At 38.4% G+C, this 16,388-nt stretch overlaps 1 protein-coding gene across 5 annotated transcripts in view; it reads right to left on the bottom strand.

The window, feature by feature from the left end:
• The window catches only part of CTNNA3 (catenin alpha 3), a 422,209-nt gene that overhangs the window by 30,504 nt on the left and 375,317 nt on the right, over positions 1 to 16,388 (bottom strand). For all 5 annotated transcript variants that reach the window (XM_031554365.2, XM_085230255.1, XM_085230251.1 and 2 more), the window contains one exon: positions 10,334 to 10,515. In XM_031554365.2, coding sequence (XP_031410225.2) covers positions 10,334 to 10,515 — 182 coding nt within the window. The remainder of the gene's footprint in view (positions 1 to 10,333; positions 10,516 to 16,388) is intronic.

Here is a 16,388-nt window from a genome sequence, read left to right on the forward strand (position 1 = left end):
GATGTTGACATAGAGCTTTGGTTTATCCATTTCCTTTAGCATCTCTGGTCCAAGCGTGAGCAATGGTAAATTGTTTCCTGAAGACAATTATGTGTGGTTTAGCTGCAACATTATCAAGATAACGTTGCAGAGGAAAGCAAGCAGTACTGCATTCATTATTTTGGTCATTAGCTTTTCACTATATTGGTTTAAGTGTTTAACATGCTTTGTTAGCCTGAAAAGAAGCAAAGATTACATTTGGCATTCTCATCTAACCTCCTCTTTAGCTGCACACTCTATTTGGCACTTGTTTGTTTTACAATTTGAAGACAAATTCTGACTATAATTTCTAACAGTATATAACAACAGATTATATCTCAATATTTTACCATGTTTATTTAATACCATCACTATTTATGTTGATAATACATGCTACCGAAAAAAAATATATATATATCTGTTCAACTTGCAGGAAACTTGGATACCTAAATATTTTGACTACAGATCGTAATGGTGTGTTTTCCCACCCTCTCAGCCTGACCTTTATTTCCCATATCACTGTTCAAGTGATCAACACCAGTGGTGGTCATCACGGCTTCATCTGACTTAAGCACACAGCCATCAGTGTCAGTCACGGTAAGTGGTCAGGTCATGATGGCATCAAGCTCAAAGGAAAACGGAACGTGATAACACAATAGCCCAAAGGCTAACTTCTGGCTGTGTGGCCACCTAACCACAGTGCTAGTTAGTGGTGTACTTGAGCCTAATTTGGAAGAAACTGACAACTGTAGTCTGTATGCAAATATGACTGAATCAATCATCTTACCAAGTAAATAAGGATAAAATGAGGAGACAGACAGTCTCTTGAGCTCTACTGAACAGTACTCAGCTGCACAACACAATCTCCTCTCAAGCAGGGACACCTTTGAGGTTATACCTCCTGCAGAGATCCCAGGCATCTTGATGTTAAGAGATTCCTTGCCACTATAGATCCTTGGTAAGGGACTAATAGCTTAGTAAGCTTTGTAAGCTTTTCTAAGATTACGTCTTTAATTCTGCACGTATAAGCTATTAGACACAGCCCACTGACCAAGTAAGGGACTAGCAGTGGGTTCAGTTACACCTCAGCTCCTTACCCCTTTGGTTCAAGGAATTTAGAAATCAAGGGAGAATACTCTAAACCTTGTGACTCAATGGGAGGATGTCCTCGATGAGCATTTAACCGTATCCTCTATACAGTAAATCAAATACACTTTGCCATCTCAAATCTTGTTAAGTAGCTGTCTTATTTACAATTGAACGTTGTTAAATTACTGTTTTCATAGAATCAGAGTCACTAAGGTTGGAAAAGATCTCTAAGTTAATCTAGTTCAACTGTCCACCTACCTCCAATACTGTCCACTAAACCATGTTTATGATTACTACTTCTGCACTTCCATTAAACGCCTCCAGGGACAGTGACTTCACCACTTCCGTGGGCAGCCCTGTTTTAATACCTGACCACTCTCTTTTAGAGAAGAAATTGTTCTTAATATCCAACTTGAACCTCCCCCGCTGTGGCGTGAGGCCATTCCCAGTTATAACTATTGCTACATATGCAGGAGACGAGGTTGACCACCAGTTCATCACAGCCTCCCTTCAGGGAGGTCTCGCCCAAGCCTCCTCTTCTCCAGACAATCCCATTCCTTCAGCCACTCCTCATAAGACACATGCACCACACTCCTCACCAGCTTCGTTGCCCTTCTCTGAACACACTCCTCAAATAATTGAGGTGCAGCCTCACCAATGCCAAGTATAGAGGGATGATCATCTCCTTGCTTCTGCTAGCTGCACTGTTTCTGATACAAGCCAGGATGCCATTGGCCTTCTTGGCCACCTGGGCACACTGCTGGCTCAGCATTGTTCAGCATTGACCAACACCCGCAGAACCTTTTCTTCTACACACCTTTCCAGCCACTCTGCCCCAAGCCTGTAGCATTGCATGGGGTTGTTGTGACCAAAGTGCAGGACCTGATATTTGGACTTACTGAATTTCATCCCACTGGTGTCAGCCCATCAATCTAGCCTGTCCAAATCCTTCTCTAGAGCCTTCCTACCCCCAGGAAGATCGACACTTCCTCCCAGCTTGGTGTTGTCTTGCAAACTTGCTGAGCGTATGCCCTTATCCAAATTACCAATAAAGATATTAAACAGGATAGGCCTCAGTACTGACCCCATGGAACACCACTTGCGACCAGATGTCCATTTACCACTACTCTGTGGGCTTGACCATCCATACAGTTTTTTACTGAGCCAAGAGTGTATCTGTCCAAGCCACTGGCTGGCAGCTTCTGCAGTAGAATGCTGTGGGAGACAGTGTCAAAGGCTTTGATGAAGTCTAGGCAACCCACCTCAATAGCCTTTCCCTCAACTACCAAGTGGATCATTTGGTCACAGAAGGAGACAAGTTTGATCATGAAGGACCTGCCTCTCATGAACCCATGCTGGCTGTGTCTGATCCCTCCAGTTGTCCCACGGATGCTATGTAATAACTTTCAAGATGATCTGTTCCATTACCTTCCCTGGCACTGAGGTCAGGCTGAGAAGCCTGCCGTTCCCCAGATACATCTCTTCTTGTAGATGTGTATCACATTAACAAGTCTCCAGTCATCTGTGACTTCTCTGGTTGGCCAGGACCAGTGAGAGATGGTGGAAAGCAGGTTGGCAAGCATGTCTACCAGCTCCCTCAGCACCCTCAGGTGGATCCCATCTGGCTCCAGGGACTTGTGATGATCCAGGTGGAGTAGCAGGTCCCTAACTTTTTCAATCTGAATCATGGGAGGTTTATTCTGCTCCCCATCCCTGTGGCTGAGTACTCCAAGGATAACTGGGCTGACTATTAAAGACAAATATAAAGAAGGCATTGAAAATCTCAGCCTTTTCCTTATCAATGGTCGCATTCCCTGTCACATCCAGTAAAGGATAGAGATTCTCCTTGGCACTCCTCTTACTGTTAATATATTTATAAAAACATTTTTTGTTGTCCTTTACCACAGCGGCCAGGTTGAGCTCCTAACAGGCTTTAGCCTTTTTGGTTTTCTCCCTGCATATGCTAGCAACTTCCTCATAGTCTCCCTGAGTTGCCTGTTCCTTCTTCCATAGGAGGTAAACTCTCTTTCTCCCAAAGTCTCAGCAAAAGCTCCATGTTCAGCCACACTAGTCTTCTTCCTCTCCACCTCATCTTATGGCACAGGGGGACAGCCTGCTCCAGCAGTTTCATACCCTTTCCCCTTCATACCCACTTTAAAGTCCTCTCAGTGAGCTCTGCCAGTTCCTGGGCTAGGATCCCTTTACCCTTTGATGAAGATGGGTCCCATCTGTAGCCATCAGGCCAGGTACTGAGTAAACTGCCCCATGGTAAAAATAAATAAATAAATAAATAAACCAAAACAACAAACAAAAAAAAAACAAAACAAAACAACAAAAAAAAATTCCTGCAATGGCACCAGCCCCTCAGCCATATATTTATCAAATGGGTTTTCCTGCTCCTCTCAGTATCTCTCCCTGACACTGAACAGATACAGGAGAACACCATCTCTCTTTCACCATCTACCAACCACCCCAATGCACTGAAATTGTTTTTGATAGCACCAAGGCTTCTCTCAGCAACTTCATCACTGATGGTTCATTTACTGATGAACCATCAGTAAAGGGTGATAATCAGAGGGATGAATGAGACCAGAAAGTCTTCTAGTAATGACTCTGACATATATCACTGCTTCACTCTTAAAACTGAAGTAATACCTCTATGATACTAATACAGCAAAATTGTGTGTTTGAAAAAAAAAAAAAAAAAAAAAACAAAACATGAACCAAAACTACTTTTGGTTCCAAGACTATTCCATTCCACAAGCTGATTGTCAGACTAAAATGAAGTTGTGTAAAACAAAAAAATTAGATGCTTTCCTTAGGAATTCTATTAAATTTTTTTCAGTCAGAAGATGACTGCTTAGCACTTGAAAAAATCAGTACCTCTAAGAATTATATTGGGCCTTCAAAAAATGAGGCCACTACTATTTTTAATTAAATACTTGCTAGCACACATCCTCAGGAAACATTGAAACTCTTTACAATCAACTGATATGTATCACTGAAACAAGTACCATATGAACTATCATACGCTAGATAAATATCATATGAATAAAGACACAGTACCATGCGCAAAATTCGCTCAGTCAAAATCTTTTGAGATGGAGAAGGATGACAGATGCAGGATTTTTGCCTTCAAACTGCTCTGTTAGTTGTGAAAGCTTGATTTGTATACGTTTTAGAAGCTCTGACATTCAGGAGAAATGAGCAATACCAGCTGATTCTGCATTACATGATATAATTTAACTTGACACATCTTGATACTTCATCACGTATCTGAAGGTCCATGTTTCTACTGGAGGGGAACAACTGCCTCAGGCTACTACTTAGTATACATGCAGTTCTGGCAGGACAGTCAGTTAATCCTACATGTACTGCAAAATCTTAGAAGCAGAATTGCGCTAGCTGGAGCAGTTTAAATGTTAACTAATTTTAACAGTAAAATCTTATGTGTTTATCCACTATGTTGTACCAAGTAAATCCTAGTGATTCTGTTCATCAAAACAAATATTATAAACCAATGCAAGTATGTACACACATAAATTATTCTTGCTTTAGAAATTAATTTGTCTTAAAGCATTTTTTTATGTAACTAGCTCAAGTCACAGTTAGCTTCAAGATAGGAATCAAAGGAATATCCACCTACTTTTCTATGTAGATGAATGGGCCAAAATAACATTATGATGTCCTGCTGGGACAAAATTTATTTTGAGAAAAAATCCTTTGAACTTTAGATAATTTTTGATGAAGTGACTGTGTTTAAAAGAAAATGCATTTCTCTTCTTATGATGCAAATATTGAGTGTCTGGACTTTGAAATGCATCCCAGAATGCTTATTGGAAAAATAAGCTATGATTATTCTGATATAAGCAATGGGGGGAGTGAGGGGAGGGAGGATAAATTTTTTATACGTTACGAAACTGAACTGCACATGTAACGGCATTCAGTTTGTTCAGAGCTTTCAGGAATATAGGTATTATTACTATATTAATAAAATATTAATGATAATAAATGCATAATGCCACATTTTATGGCAGTAACTGGGCGGTGAACCAGGCAGAATAGGAATGCAATGCTTTTTTTCTATATACATGGTCTCTTCAACCTCCATTAGGTACAGAACTGGCATCCTGCCCTCTTTTTACGTCCCCTTTTCTTCTTTTCCAATCAAAGATGAGCAGAGACAGCAGCTGAACAAAGGCTCAGGACTGTCGCTGTTATCAGGTGTGGAGATTCACTAGATTTGGCAGCTACACTTGGTGCCTTAACCAGAGTATTACTGAGAGAAAACGTCAGGCTACATTGCAGCCCATAAGTACTATTGGTATTAGGAGAACTGGACGATTTTGCTAGATTTATTTTTCCAAGATACATTCATTTCCCGTGTTATGCTATTTTTACTATTTTTCTAATATCAACGTTGATATTGGTGTCATTTTTTAAAATGACTATCAAGTGCCAAGAGTAAGTGAAAAATTTTTTGAAAAGCTGAGAGCTGCACTTAAAATAAAATAAAAATTCTTCATACAGTGCACTTTGAATCTCAGCAGACCTTCAAAACAGGTAGGGGTAAAACTGCAGAGGCTATTGCTTACTAATTATATCACAAAAGACTGTGAGATGGACTTTATCCAGGCAGTATGAATCCTGAATCTACTGACTGGATCAAGTAGTCCATCCCCAGCCCTTAGGACATGCTGCATGCAGCCTACACAGAGGCCCATTACCAGTGACAGTCTCTCTCAATGCACCCTTAAAAATCACTTTGGGCATCGTGGCAATCTCTGCCTTGTACAAGCAAAACTTATCACCCAGTAGTATTTTTCCCATCAGCAAAGCTTGATAATGAATAGACCTAGCAGCAGCAGTGATTTTTGTTTGTTTAACTTTTTTAGCTAAGTTGAAGAGAAATTGAATTATTTTCACAATTAAAATTATTACAGCAGATAAGGCAATTTCTTGCTATTCATCTTTACAAAAGACACAATGAAATGATAGTAGAGCCCAATTGACAGTATACCATAACTGATCTATGTGATTCAATACATCTTCCCCTCCACATTTAAAGCTATAACTTCTTTTCAAGCACAGATTTTTTTAATCAGTGAATATTGATGCTTTTTTTTTTACATGGATTTGAAGGAAAATGTAACATGAAAGGACACAAGGAAGAAAAAAATGCTAATTACACATGCACACAAAGATATAGGATAGCATTTCTGTTCTTTCACCCTTGCCTTTCGTTTACATGTCCCATTGTTTACTTTTACTGAGAGAAAAAGGTGCATTTTAGACTCTGGATCTAAGCCTACTTATTAGCAGTACATTCCGTTTCTGTAAAATACAGCTGAAAAACAGTAGCTTGAAAAGTCATACGACAGCTTGGAATCAACTGCTTTATAAGTTTTAATAAGCCTTTGCTAAGACAACTCTAAGTCAAGTAAGCTTGCTGTACCCTAATATAGCTATATAAGTGCTTTAGAGTGATTTTTTTTTTTTCCATTAAATTGCATTTTCTTTAATTACCTTATTACACCCTTATAAGAAAGTTCTCCTTCGTCTGGAGTAAACCAACTGATTCACAGGCCAAGACTTTAACAGAAAGTACTGTACAGTCTCTTCCCAGATAGATCCCACATCCCAACCTCCCCTTAAAAGCCTGTCTCTTCAGATGCCAGTTCCAGTCTATTCGCTTTCATTTAGATAAGACTTGTCAATACAATAAAACAACATCATGTATTCTGAAGTCTAAGCAGTGCATTAATTTGTTTATATAGATTCTTTCCAGGAACTGTGTGCCCTTCCATGTTTGCTTAAAAGCTTCATCCCTGCGCTATTTTTAATTTAATGAAAGAAAACTCATTCACTACAGAGACAGAAGCTATTCCTTTATAACAGTATATTCCCAAACAGCTGTCTCTGCTGAAATATTGGAAGCTCACAACCAGAACAACTGACTCCTGCTTTCAAACTGGTATCCACATACTCTGGGGTGAGTTCTCATATTAATGGCCCTTATGCAGCTGTGGCATTTCAGATAACCCAGAAATAAGAATGCAAAAGTACTTAGGTGAAACTAAATGAACATAATAGAATTTCACCAAATCTTCAGCCACTGTTACATCACACACTGCACTGTAAGACAGTAGCAGACGCTGTACATGAAGAGAATTCAAAATGGGATCTAGAAAAAAAAACTCAAAATGCTAATCATGAAGTCATCTAACATGGCCAACAGGAAAAATTATGAACAAAAGAACCCATTATATCTCATCCCCACCCAGGAAACAGAATTCTTGCAAAAGCTGAAGCAAGGACTGAACTGCTGTATTCTTTCCCCCATAATACAACTGATCAACGTTCTCTAATCTCCATAACCTAAAACTCCAGAAGACACTCATTAGATTAAAAATGAATGCATTTGAAAGAAAACAGAAATATATTTAGGAAAGTATGTGACACAAACATTGAAAGTCACTATCTACCAGAGTAAATTCTGATGTAATAAACACAAAATGCCATTTTGTGTGTTCTATGCCTAAGACCTTGAAGTTACAGCTTGGAGTGCTCAGTCCCCAAGACACACTGCTTGCTGCGCTCTCAGCAGTCCTCATTCCTGGATTTTCAAGGAAGTAAGAAAGTCAGCTGTATTCCTTGACGTCATCAGCCACCTTTCATACAGTAATTAGAGGGGCAGATCCACACTAGTTCACCTGTTCTTTGGCTACATAAAAGCTTTCATTTTACAAGACCGTCTGGCAACATTAAAGAAGAAGCAATAAGAGAAGTGATTTAAAATCACCCACGGACACACATATAGCATCCTAAAGGAGTTATGTAAGGTACAAAAGTAAATAGATAGCTCAGAAAGCAATACCTCCTATTTATTTCCATGTAAACTGCATCAGACACAAAGAGCACAATTAACAGTATTTGATAGAGCGAATTCTCAGCTGTTTTACAACATAGTCACCACCATCAGCTATGCATTTTTGCCAGTGATGAGCAAGAGCCTGCATGCTCTGCTTGTCAAAATCTGCACCAGTGGAGGTGACCCACTGTCACCACTGCTGAAACACATCACCCACTGCCTCACTGTGCTTGCATCCACTGGTTGGTCTCCATAAACGTTCAGTACACAACAGTGAATGTCAGTGGATGCAACACACCTTTGCTTCATATGCACTTCCATGTCAGATGCCATTTGTCAGATTGCCCCTCTGCTGCCATCTGTCACATGGCAACAACATGTAACAATACTGTCAGGAAGGTTCAACCTCTACTTCAACACCACCAATGTTACTTAAGGCACAACTACGTACACAATATAGTAAGGACACCTTATTTTCTCTTACTAAAAGTCCTTGAAAATTAACAGAAATCTTGATAGGACATTCTTACCACCAAGAACATACCACCAAGAACATACAACTCAAGCATATGGTACAGGAGAGTTTTATATATGCTTGCTTATTTCAAACTACGTTTATGCAGGAAAACGATTCATGTACTTACTAAAACTAGGAAGAAAACCAACAAAATTCATGTTACAGTATCACAGAGTTCCCTACTGTACACTGAAATAAAGACTAAGATTTCCCCTCTCTCTTTCCAAAAGATATTAATTTTTCCTTAGGTTTTTCTATCAGAGTCTCTCCACAGGTCCCAGTCAGCAACACTGAATAGAAGCTGGTCTTGAACTCAATACTGTCAGTTAAGCTGTTTTCAACAAACACAAAGCTAAGGGCATGAACTGGCCTTTTTAACTTCAATTAATCTAAAGCTAATAATTTAAAGAATTAATGAATGAGAGAGGTTACCTCAAATGTAAAACTTGACCTTATGACAGAATATTTTCTTTACAAAGTTCTTGATACAGATTTTGTGCCCTTAAAAAGAATGCAAGGATTACTGAGTTCAACACACAATTCTTTAAGTCTCTCTCACGTGAAGGAGAATTTGAAAAGGCATAGCACAATTAAATACTGTAACTGTCTTCCCCTTAACAAGCCTTAGCCAGATCTCAGTTTTAGTAGCTGTTCCATCTCTATGCAACCCTTCACATCTCTGAAGAATCTGTGCAAAAAACCTCAATCTTCTTATCTTTTATGAAATAACTTATTTTATGAGATATGAAATGTCTTGCAAGAGTGGTAGTGTTTTAAGGCCTTATGTATCAACAACTATTTTATTAATAACAAAATGGGGGGAATAAAAAAAACAACAAAAAACAACCACACATAGAAGAAAGAAAACAAACCAGTATTTACGTCTGGTACAATTCATCTGATGAAATTTACTGACCACATATTCAGTGCACGACAAAAACAGCTCCTGAACTTAAGATCACAGAATTGTAGCGGTTGGAAGGGATCTCTGGAGTTCATCTCATCCAAGCCCCTGCTAACGCAGATTCCCCTAGAGTATGCTACAGAGAAAAGCATCCAGGAAGGTTCTTGAATATCCCCAGAGAAAGAGACTCTACAGCCACAGACTCTCCAGGCAGTCTGTTCCTGAGCTCTGCCACCCTCACAGTGAAGAAGTTCTTCCATACATTCACATGAAACTTCCTGTGTTGCAGTTTGTCCTGTCACCAGGCACCGCTGAGAAGAGCCTGGCCCCATCCTCTCAACACCCACACTTTAGGTATTTATAAGCATTTCTAAGACGTCCTTTCAGTCTTCTCTTGCCCAAGACAGTTTCATATGTATAATTATTGCAGAACATATACTGTCAGCAGAGAGAAATACGAGCTTTGAAAACTATCTACTATAGAACATTTTGCTTTTCAAAACTATACAGAGCAGCACGATACAATTCTAAGGAAAGGAATGGCAGATAATGTTATATAAAATATGCGTGACTGAACGTATGTTCTGTACAGTAGGTTTTACGCACAACTAAAATATAGTACATGCTTGACAGCATGGTATGGTACAAGCAGAAGAGTAACAGATGAGACAGAACTACAACTCAGAATCAAGATGATGTTGCTTCTTTTTTTCCTTTCATTGAGTGGAGAGTTCAAAACTTAAAACTCCTCCCTCCAACATTTCAGTACTACTAGCTAGAGTTGTCAAGCTAATTACATTAGCTTAGCCATTCAACTTTGTGATGACACTGCCACTGGACATTAAAAAAAAATTACTATTTCCTGTCATAACGATATGACAGTAGCCTCCAACATTTAAAAAGATTGAAAAGCATTTTTTTTTTGCATAATTACCTTGTAAAGTCAGTCATCTCCATCATAATCACACACATTCTCTTGGCCAAAACAATTATGTCATTGCTGGTATCATCCCATATTTCAATCTCTGCATCAAGCTTACTCTTGACTTTTTTGAAGTCAGCCACTTGCTCAGCTATCTTTTCTTTTTCAGCCTCTGGCAGTTGAGTCATCTTGGCCTGAAACATAAAATAGTCATAGAATGGCTTGGGTTGGAAGGAACCTCTAAGATCATCTAGTTGCAGCCCCGTTGCTGTAGGCTGGGCTGCAAACAAAATAATGTTATTTGCTTAATACTTGTCTGTGTCAGGGAGGGGTCTTTTTGGGGTTGTGATTTTGGGTATTTGTTTTGTTTTTGTTTTGTTTTTAACTAGATATTAGGAAATACATAACTTAAATATAGAGCAACCTGAGCCAACTGTCCCAGCCTGAGTACTTCTGAATTTCAGTATCAGTACACAATCACTGGGTTGAGCCAAATAAGTCAGGTTGGCCTAATGCAAACAGCACTGTCCATGAAACTATTACTATTAACGTCGTAAGAGAAACAAGAGAAAATTTTTCTAAACAGCCTGTATAAAATATGCCTGACATATTTTCCTTTTTTCTTCAAGTGTAGGAATCTAAGTTTTGTTAAGTGTGATGCAGGTAACAAACTGCAATAATCTTTCAGGTACACAAGAATGAAAGGAAAGATTTAGTTATTCTAAAACATTTGAATGTGCTTGTCCTCTGCTGAGAAGGCTCCTTGGGATTATTTCAAGAACTGGGAAAGATCTGCTAGTTCAAACCTGCATCTTCTGTCTTTGACGAAGATGTTGATTGAAGCCCTAGAAAATCAGTATGTGACTAAAGTTATCAAACCTTAAATGCTAACAGAAAATAGCCAACATTCAAATGAAGCAACAGCCAAACTGGGCTCAGGGGGGACACAGCTCTATACTTGGCTACAGTTCTGGACTGAATTGTTTGCAAATATTCCAGAAGATAAAACTGTTTCAAATGAAGATTTAATACAGCTAGAGATATGATACATTCTGTGCACATTTCGGTTATGGAGTCAGAACATTCAGTCTACACTGTATGCATTTATTCTTTCTACATTTAAGCATGATGCCCTTTTTTTTGTTTGTTTTTAATGTTAATGTAAGTGTAATATATCAAGACTGACATAACTGCTGAAAATGCAGCATGGTGAGAAGAGAAATGCTTTCCTTAGAACTTTTATTTATGAACAAGATTATCAGTTTGCTCCAGACAAGGGACAGGTACACTTCTTTCACCAGAAACAGGCCAGAAACTAAAGAAAAACAAACCAGGCTTAGCAAAAAAAAACAACAGAGATAAGGCAAAAAGGTATCTGATGCATGAGGATCTGCTAAAAAAAAAATTAGAGCTTTAACTTCTCTGACAATGCAGAACAAGCTATTTTTATATTCCTGATCTGATAAATTGTGTAAATTTACTCTGAGAGCAGAAACACAACAAAACTACAGTTTGCAATGAAATCAGTCATTGCTTGGGATTGTGTTACTGCTGATTTGGTTGTTTTTTTAAGTACTACGTATTAAACTTCTGGATGGAAATAAAGATCATGAACTAATTTTAAATAAGTCTAATTTCTTATTTCAGGTGGAATCAAACAGAAGTGTAGCTGTGCTTCAGCTCCCAGTAAACTAAAATGTGTAGTTATGTGGAGGAAATGATTTTAAATTGCAGCATTAATTTAGCTAGAACCAGAAGTTCCCCTTGCCAATCTTCTAACCAGCATCAGCCAAATCAAATTTAATGCAAAACAGATTCCCTGCATGGAGACTTTCAGGAAGTTCACGTTCTTCCTTAGCTCTGCAGACACTGAATCAGAAGCTTACATTTCTAAGTGGCTGTTCCTGTAGGACTGCCTCTCCAGAACAGAGCTTGCCTGCTTCTAAATCAGTTGTAATTGAACAGTAGGAACTATGTTCTAAGGGTATATTTTCTTTGATATCTCTTCCCCAAAACTTAAAAGTCCTGAGAGGTGATTTGAAACAAAGCTCAGGCTTCTCAGTTGACTCCGTATATCAAAACCATCAAGGAAATAATTGATAGAAGTCAGTGAAAGACAAAACTGAAAACTCCCAGAAAAGGAAAAGCAGAACTGCATCAAGCTTTTACTTACTATCCTAATGATTCTTAAACAGCATTAGAGTTCATAGGCTGAATCCAATAAGTCACGCAGAAGTTATGATACCCACAGTTGGAAAATATTCAAATCACAGGATACAGAATATTGGATTTGAAAGCATGAAAACCACATGAAGATTAAGAAAAGGCAGTTCTATTTATTCAAAATAACTTAGTTAATGAATAATCTCATACATTTCTTCTGGCATTTTAAAGAGTGCTTTGTGCATTGAACTTTTGGTTAAATTCTTCCTTTCAGATTTGTATCTGGAACTCAAATAGAAAAATCAGTATTTGAAAGTTTACCCTGGGTTTTCTTTCATTTTTGCTGCTAGAAATGGTCATCTGGGTCATACTGGCTTTGGTACAGGAGCGCTAAACAACTCAGCATGAGTAACTGACTACAGGCAACGAACTTGTGACACAACACTTTCTCTCACTTGCCCTCTCTTGACTCTGACCACTAATTTCTATACGTGTGTGAACCTGGCTACCAGATAGTCTCTCAGAGGGGTTGAAGAACAGCCTCATGGACATCAATTATATATGGACTAATGCCAGGATGACTGGAGGCATTTTGCTCTCACTGGCTTTTCTATATAAATTTATTCATTTTTCTTCTTCCTCACAATAAAGTTTTATCTCAGCAGAATCCCAACTGCCTCAAGTTTTACTATAATTTAAGAAACATTCATCTTTGGAGTATAATTATGTAAATGATTAAATGCATGTCTACAGAAAAGCAAATAAAAAACAGCACATAGATACTTGAAATTGACTTCAGTGATATTCTGCGCAGATACCATATGTCCCATCAGGCTGGGGGGACCAAGATCTTTAGTCTTGTTCATCTTGATGTCACTACTGTGTTTTATATCTATCGCTTTCTCTATGAAGTGGTCCACCTCATGTTTATATAAAGCAACTATTAAGACATGTAATTATCTTGCAAATATTTTGTGGTATTCTTTGTTTATAAAACATCATCTTCCAAACTTAAAACAGGAAGTTACAGCAGTGATTGAATTACCAGTTATAATTTATATAACAGGTAATCAGCTTTATACGCAATGCATATGGTTTTCAAGCCATGTGATTTAAGAGTTTTTATTTATGCTTGAATTGCTGTGTCACAAGGTTAATTTTCCCATTTATATCAATTACTGGAAATTATAGGCTTACCAAAGTATGTTGTAATTGCAATCACTAAATTATAAACTGTAACTGAGTAATTAAAGGAATACTTTTCCTGTTCTGTTAAAAAAAAAAAAAAAGAGAAAGAGAGAGAGAGAGAGACCTAAAACAAACTACATAAAATCAAAACACATTCATGGTTATAAGAGCTTCCTAAGAAAGATATGAAACAGACAAAAATGAAGATCTGGGCTACAGAGTCTAAAGAACTGAAGTACCCCTTTTCATGCTGTTTTGAGTTGAAGAACGTATGTCCTGATACACAAACCACAAGAAAGATGACATCTTAATGAGGGAAATCTGACAAAGTATCCCACTATATGTCAATAAGAATGACTTTCAGCTGGAATGAGACACATTATCCAAACAAAGGTGCAAAGGAAACCACAATTTTGACCTCGCAATTCTAAATTTTTATCTCATTTCCCTCATAGCGCTTTATTAACATAGGATCATAAATCACAGAATGACTCAGGATGTAAAGCAACATAAACCCAACCATTTCCAACCTCCCTGTCATGGGCAGGGCTGCCAATCACCAGACCTGGCTGCCCAGGGCCCCATTCAACATGGCCTTGAACACCTCCAGGGATGGGGCATTCACAGCTTCTCTGGGCAGCCTATGCCAGCCCCTCACCACTGTCTAAGTACAGAATTTCCTCCTAACATTAACCTAAACCTCCCATCTTTTTAGTTTAAAATCATTTCCCCTTGTCCTGTCACTATCTGCCCGTGTACAAAGTTGATCTCCCTCCTGTTTATAAGATCCCTTCAAGTACTGTAAGGCCAGTAACAAAATAAAACAAATGTATGCACAGTCTAAGCGTAGACATGACTTCACCTTGAAATAGGCAACAGGTACATATAAAGTAAAGATCTAAATTAATCATGTGATATTACACAAGTGCTGGATTATTTTGCCCAGTAGGAAAAGCAACTTTTTCATTACTTCTACAACATGGTACAGAAAAACTATTAAAATTAGGAGAGAGAAAATTTTGAAGAAATTTAATGTCTGAAGTGATTCTGTTAACATCAATGTGTCCACTGCCTTTTAATTCACATCCTACATTCTCTACCGAGTGAATAATCACTCAGGTTTGGATAAAGCGATGAAACAGCAAATATTGGATATTAACAATCCATGGCAAAGTGAATATAAAGAACATTCCCTCAATATTAAATGTATGGGAGTGATACTGGAAGCTGGAAGAAGCTGCATTTCTTCAAGTTTACTACCTGCGGTCACCAATTGCCTTTTCCTGGTTTTAAGGACTCTAACATACTTCTTGAAGTCCAGCCTGCTTTCATCAACTTTGGTGCCTCATGTTTACTGCCATGTCAGCTCCTGTGTATTTTTTACATACAGCAAAACTGAATGAAGAGATAAAGCTATCAGCAGATAATTTCAAAAACACAAATCGTAATGTCAATTTTGCATGAACCTTCACAAAAAAGGTTGACTTAGATAAGGCAATGCATGTTATTAATCTAACTCCTCTTTGTGCCAGGGAAACACGTCTGTAGTTGAAGAAGAAATATACCATGAATCTGGGCTGCATTGGATTGTGTCACTGGTTCTCATGTCTCTCTCTAAACCATCTACAAAAACATAATCTCTACATAATTGGCATTGAGTGGATGCAACACTCATTGAAAAACTGTTCACAAAATACTTTTCAAGAAATCATGTCAAAGTTGAGGGATCAAAGTTGTCCAGATGTGGAGTCCTCAGTACAGGAGAGACACAGACCTGTTGGAGCACATCCAGAAAAGGGCCACAAAAATGATCCACATAATGGAACACCTCTCCTATGAGGACAGGCTGAGAGAATTGGGGATATTCGGTCTGGATAAGAGAAGGCTGCAAGGTGACCTGCTACTAACCTTTCAGTCTCTAACAGGGGGCCATAAGAAAGGGGACAAACTCTTTAGCAAGGTCTGTGGCGACAGAAAGAAGGGAAATGGCTACAAGCTCAGGGAGTGTAGATTTAGGTTAGATAGAAGGAAAAGATCTTGTACAGTGAGGGTGGTGAGGCACCAGAACAGGTTATCCAGAGATGTGATTGATGCTCCATTCCTGGAGACTTTCAAGGCAAGGGTGGGGATCTAGCAGTGGTGTATCTTTTCATTACAGGAGAGTTGGACTAGATGGCCCTCAGAGGTCTCTTCCAACTTTAAGGATTCTAGGATCTTATGATTCTAGGATCCTTATGGTCTTATGATCCTAGAATCCTTAAAGGTGGAAGAGACCTCTGAGTCCTTCCAGATCCTATTAAGTGAATAGTCCTTCCTAGATCCTACTAAGTGAAATACTGAAGGGATTTGCTCCAACTCTGGAGTTACTCAGTATTTTTACTAAAAGTATGTATGAAAGAACAAAGAGCACTCTCCACACATGTATGGCATAAGCAGTCTACTTCGACATGTAAAAGACTTGATTTACAATCCATAGTGGTCTTTACTCCTTGCTTATTCTTAAATTATCACTATTTCAATAAAGGGAAGAAATGTAGCAAGTTAGAGAGGAAATTAAATGCTTTTGACAGATCATGACACCTGACAAGGAATCTTTTTCCATGTATTAAGCATCAAAATTACTATTAGCAACAGCTGCTCAAAATCACTGAATTGGCATTATGCTTGAATTTTTGTCATTGACATTTCCAGAGTCTATGCAGCTTTGCTAAAAATT

Source organism: Meleagris gallopavo, chromosome 8 (genome assembly GCF_905368555.1).
Source record: "Meleagris gallopavo chromosome 8, MGAL_WU_HG_1.1, whole genome shotgun sequence".
NCBI classification, from domain to species: domain Eukaryota; kingdom Metazoa; phylum Chordata; class Aves; order Galliformes; family Phasianidae; genus Meleagris; species Meleagris gallopavo.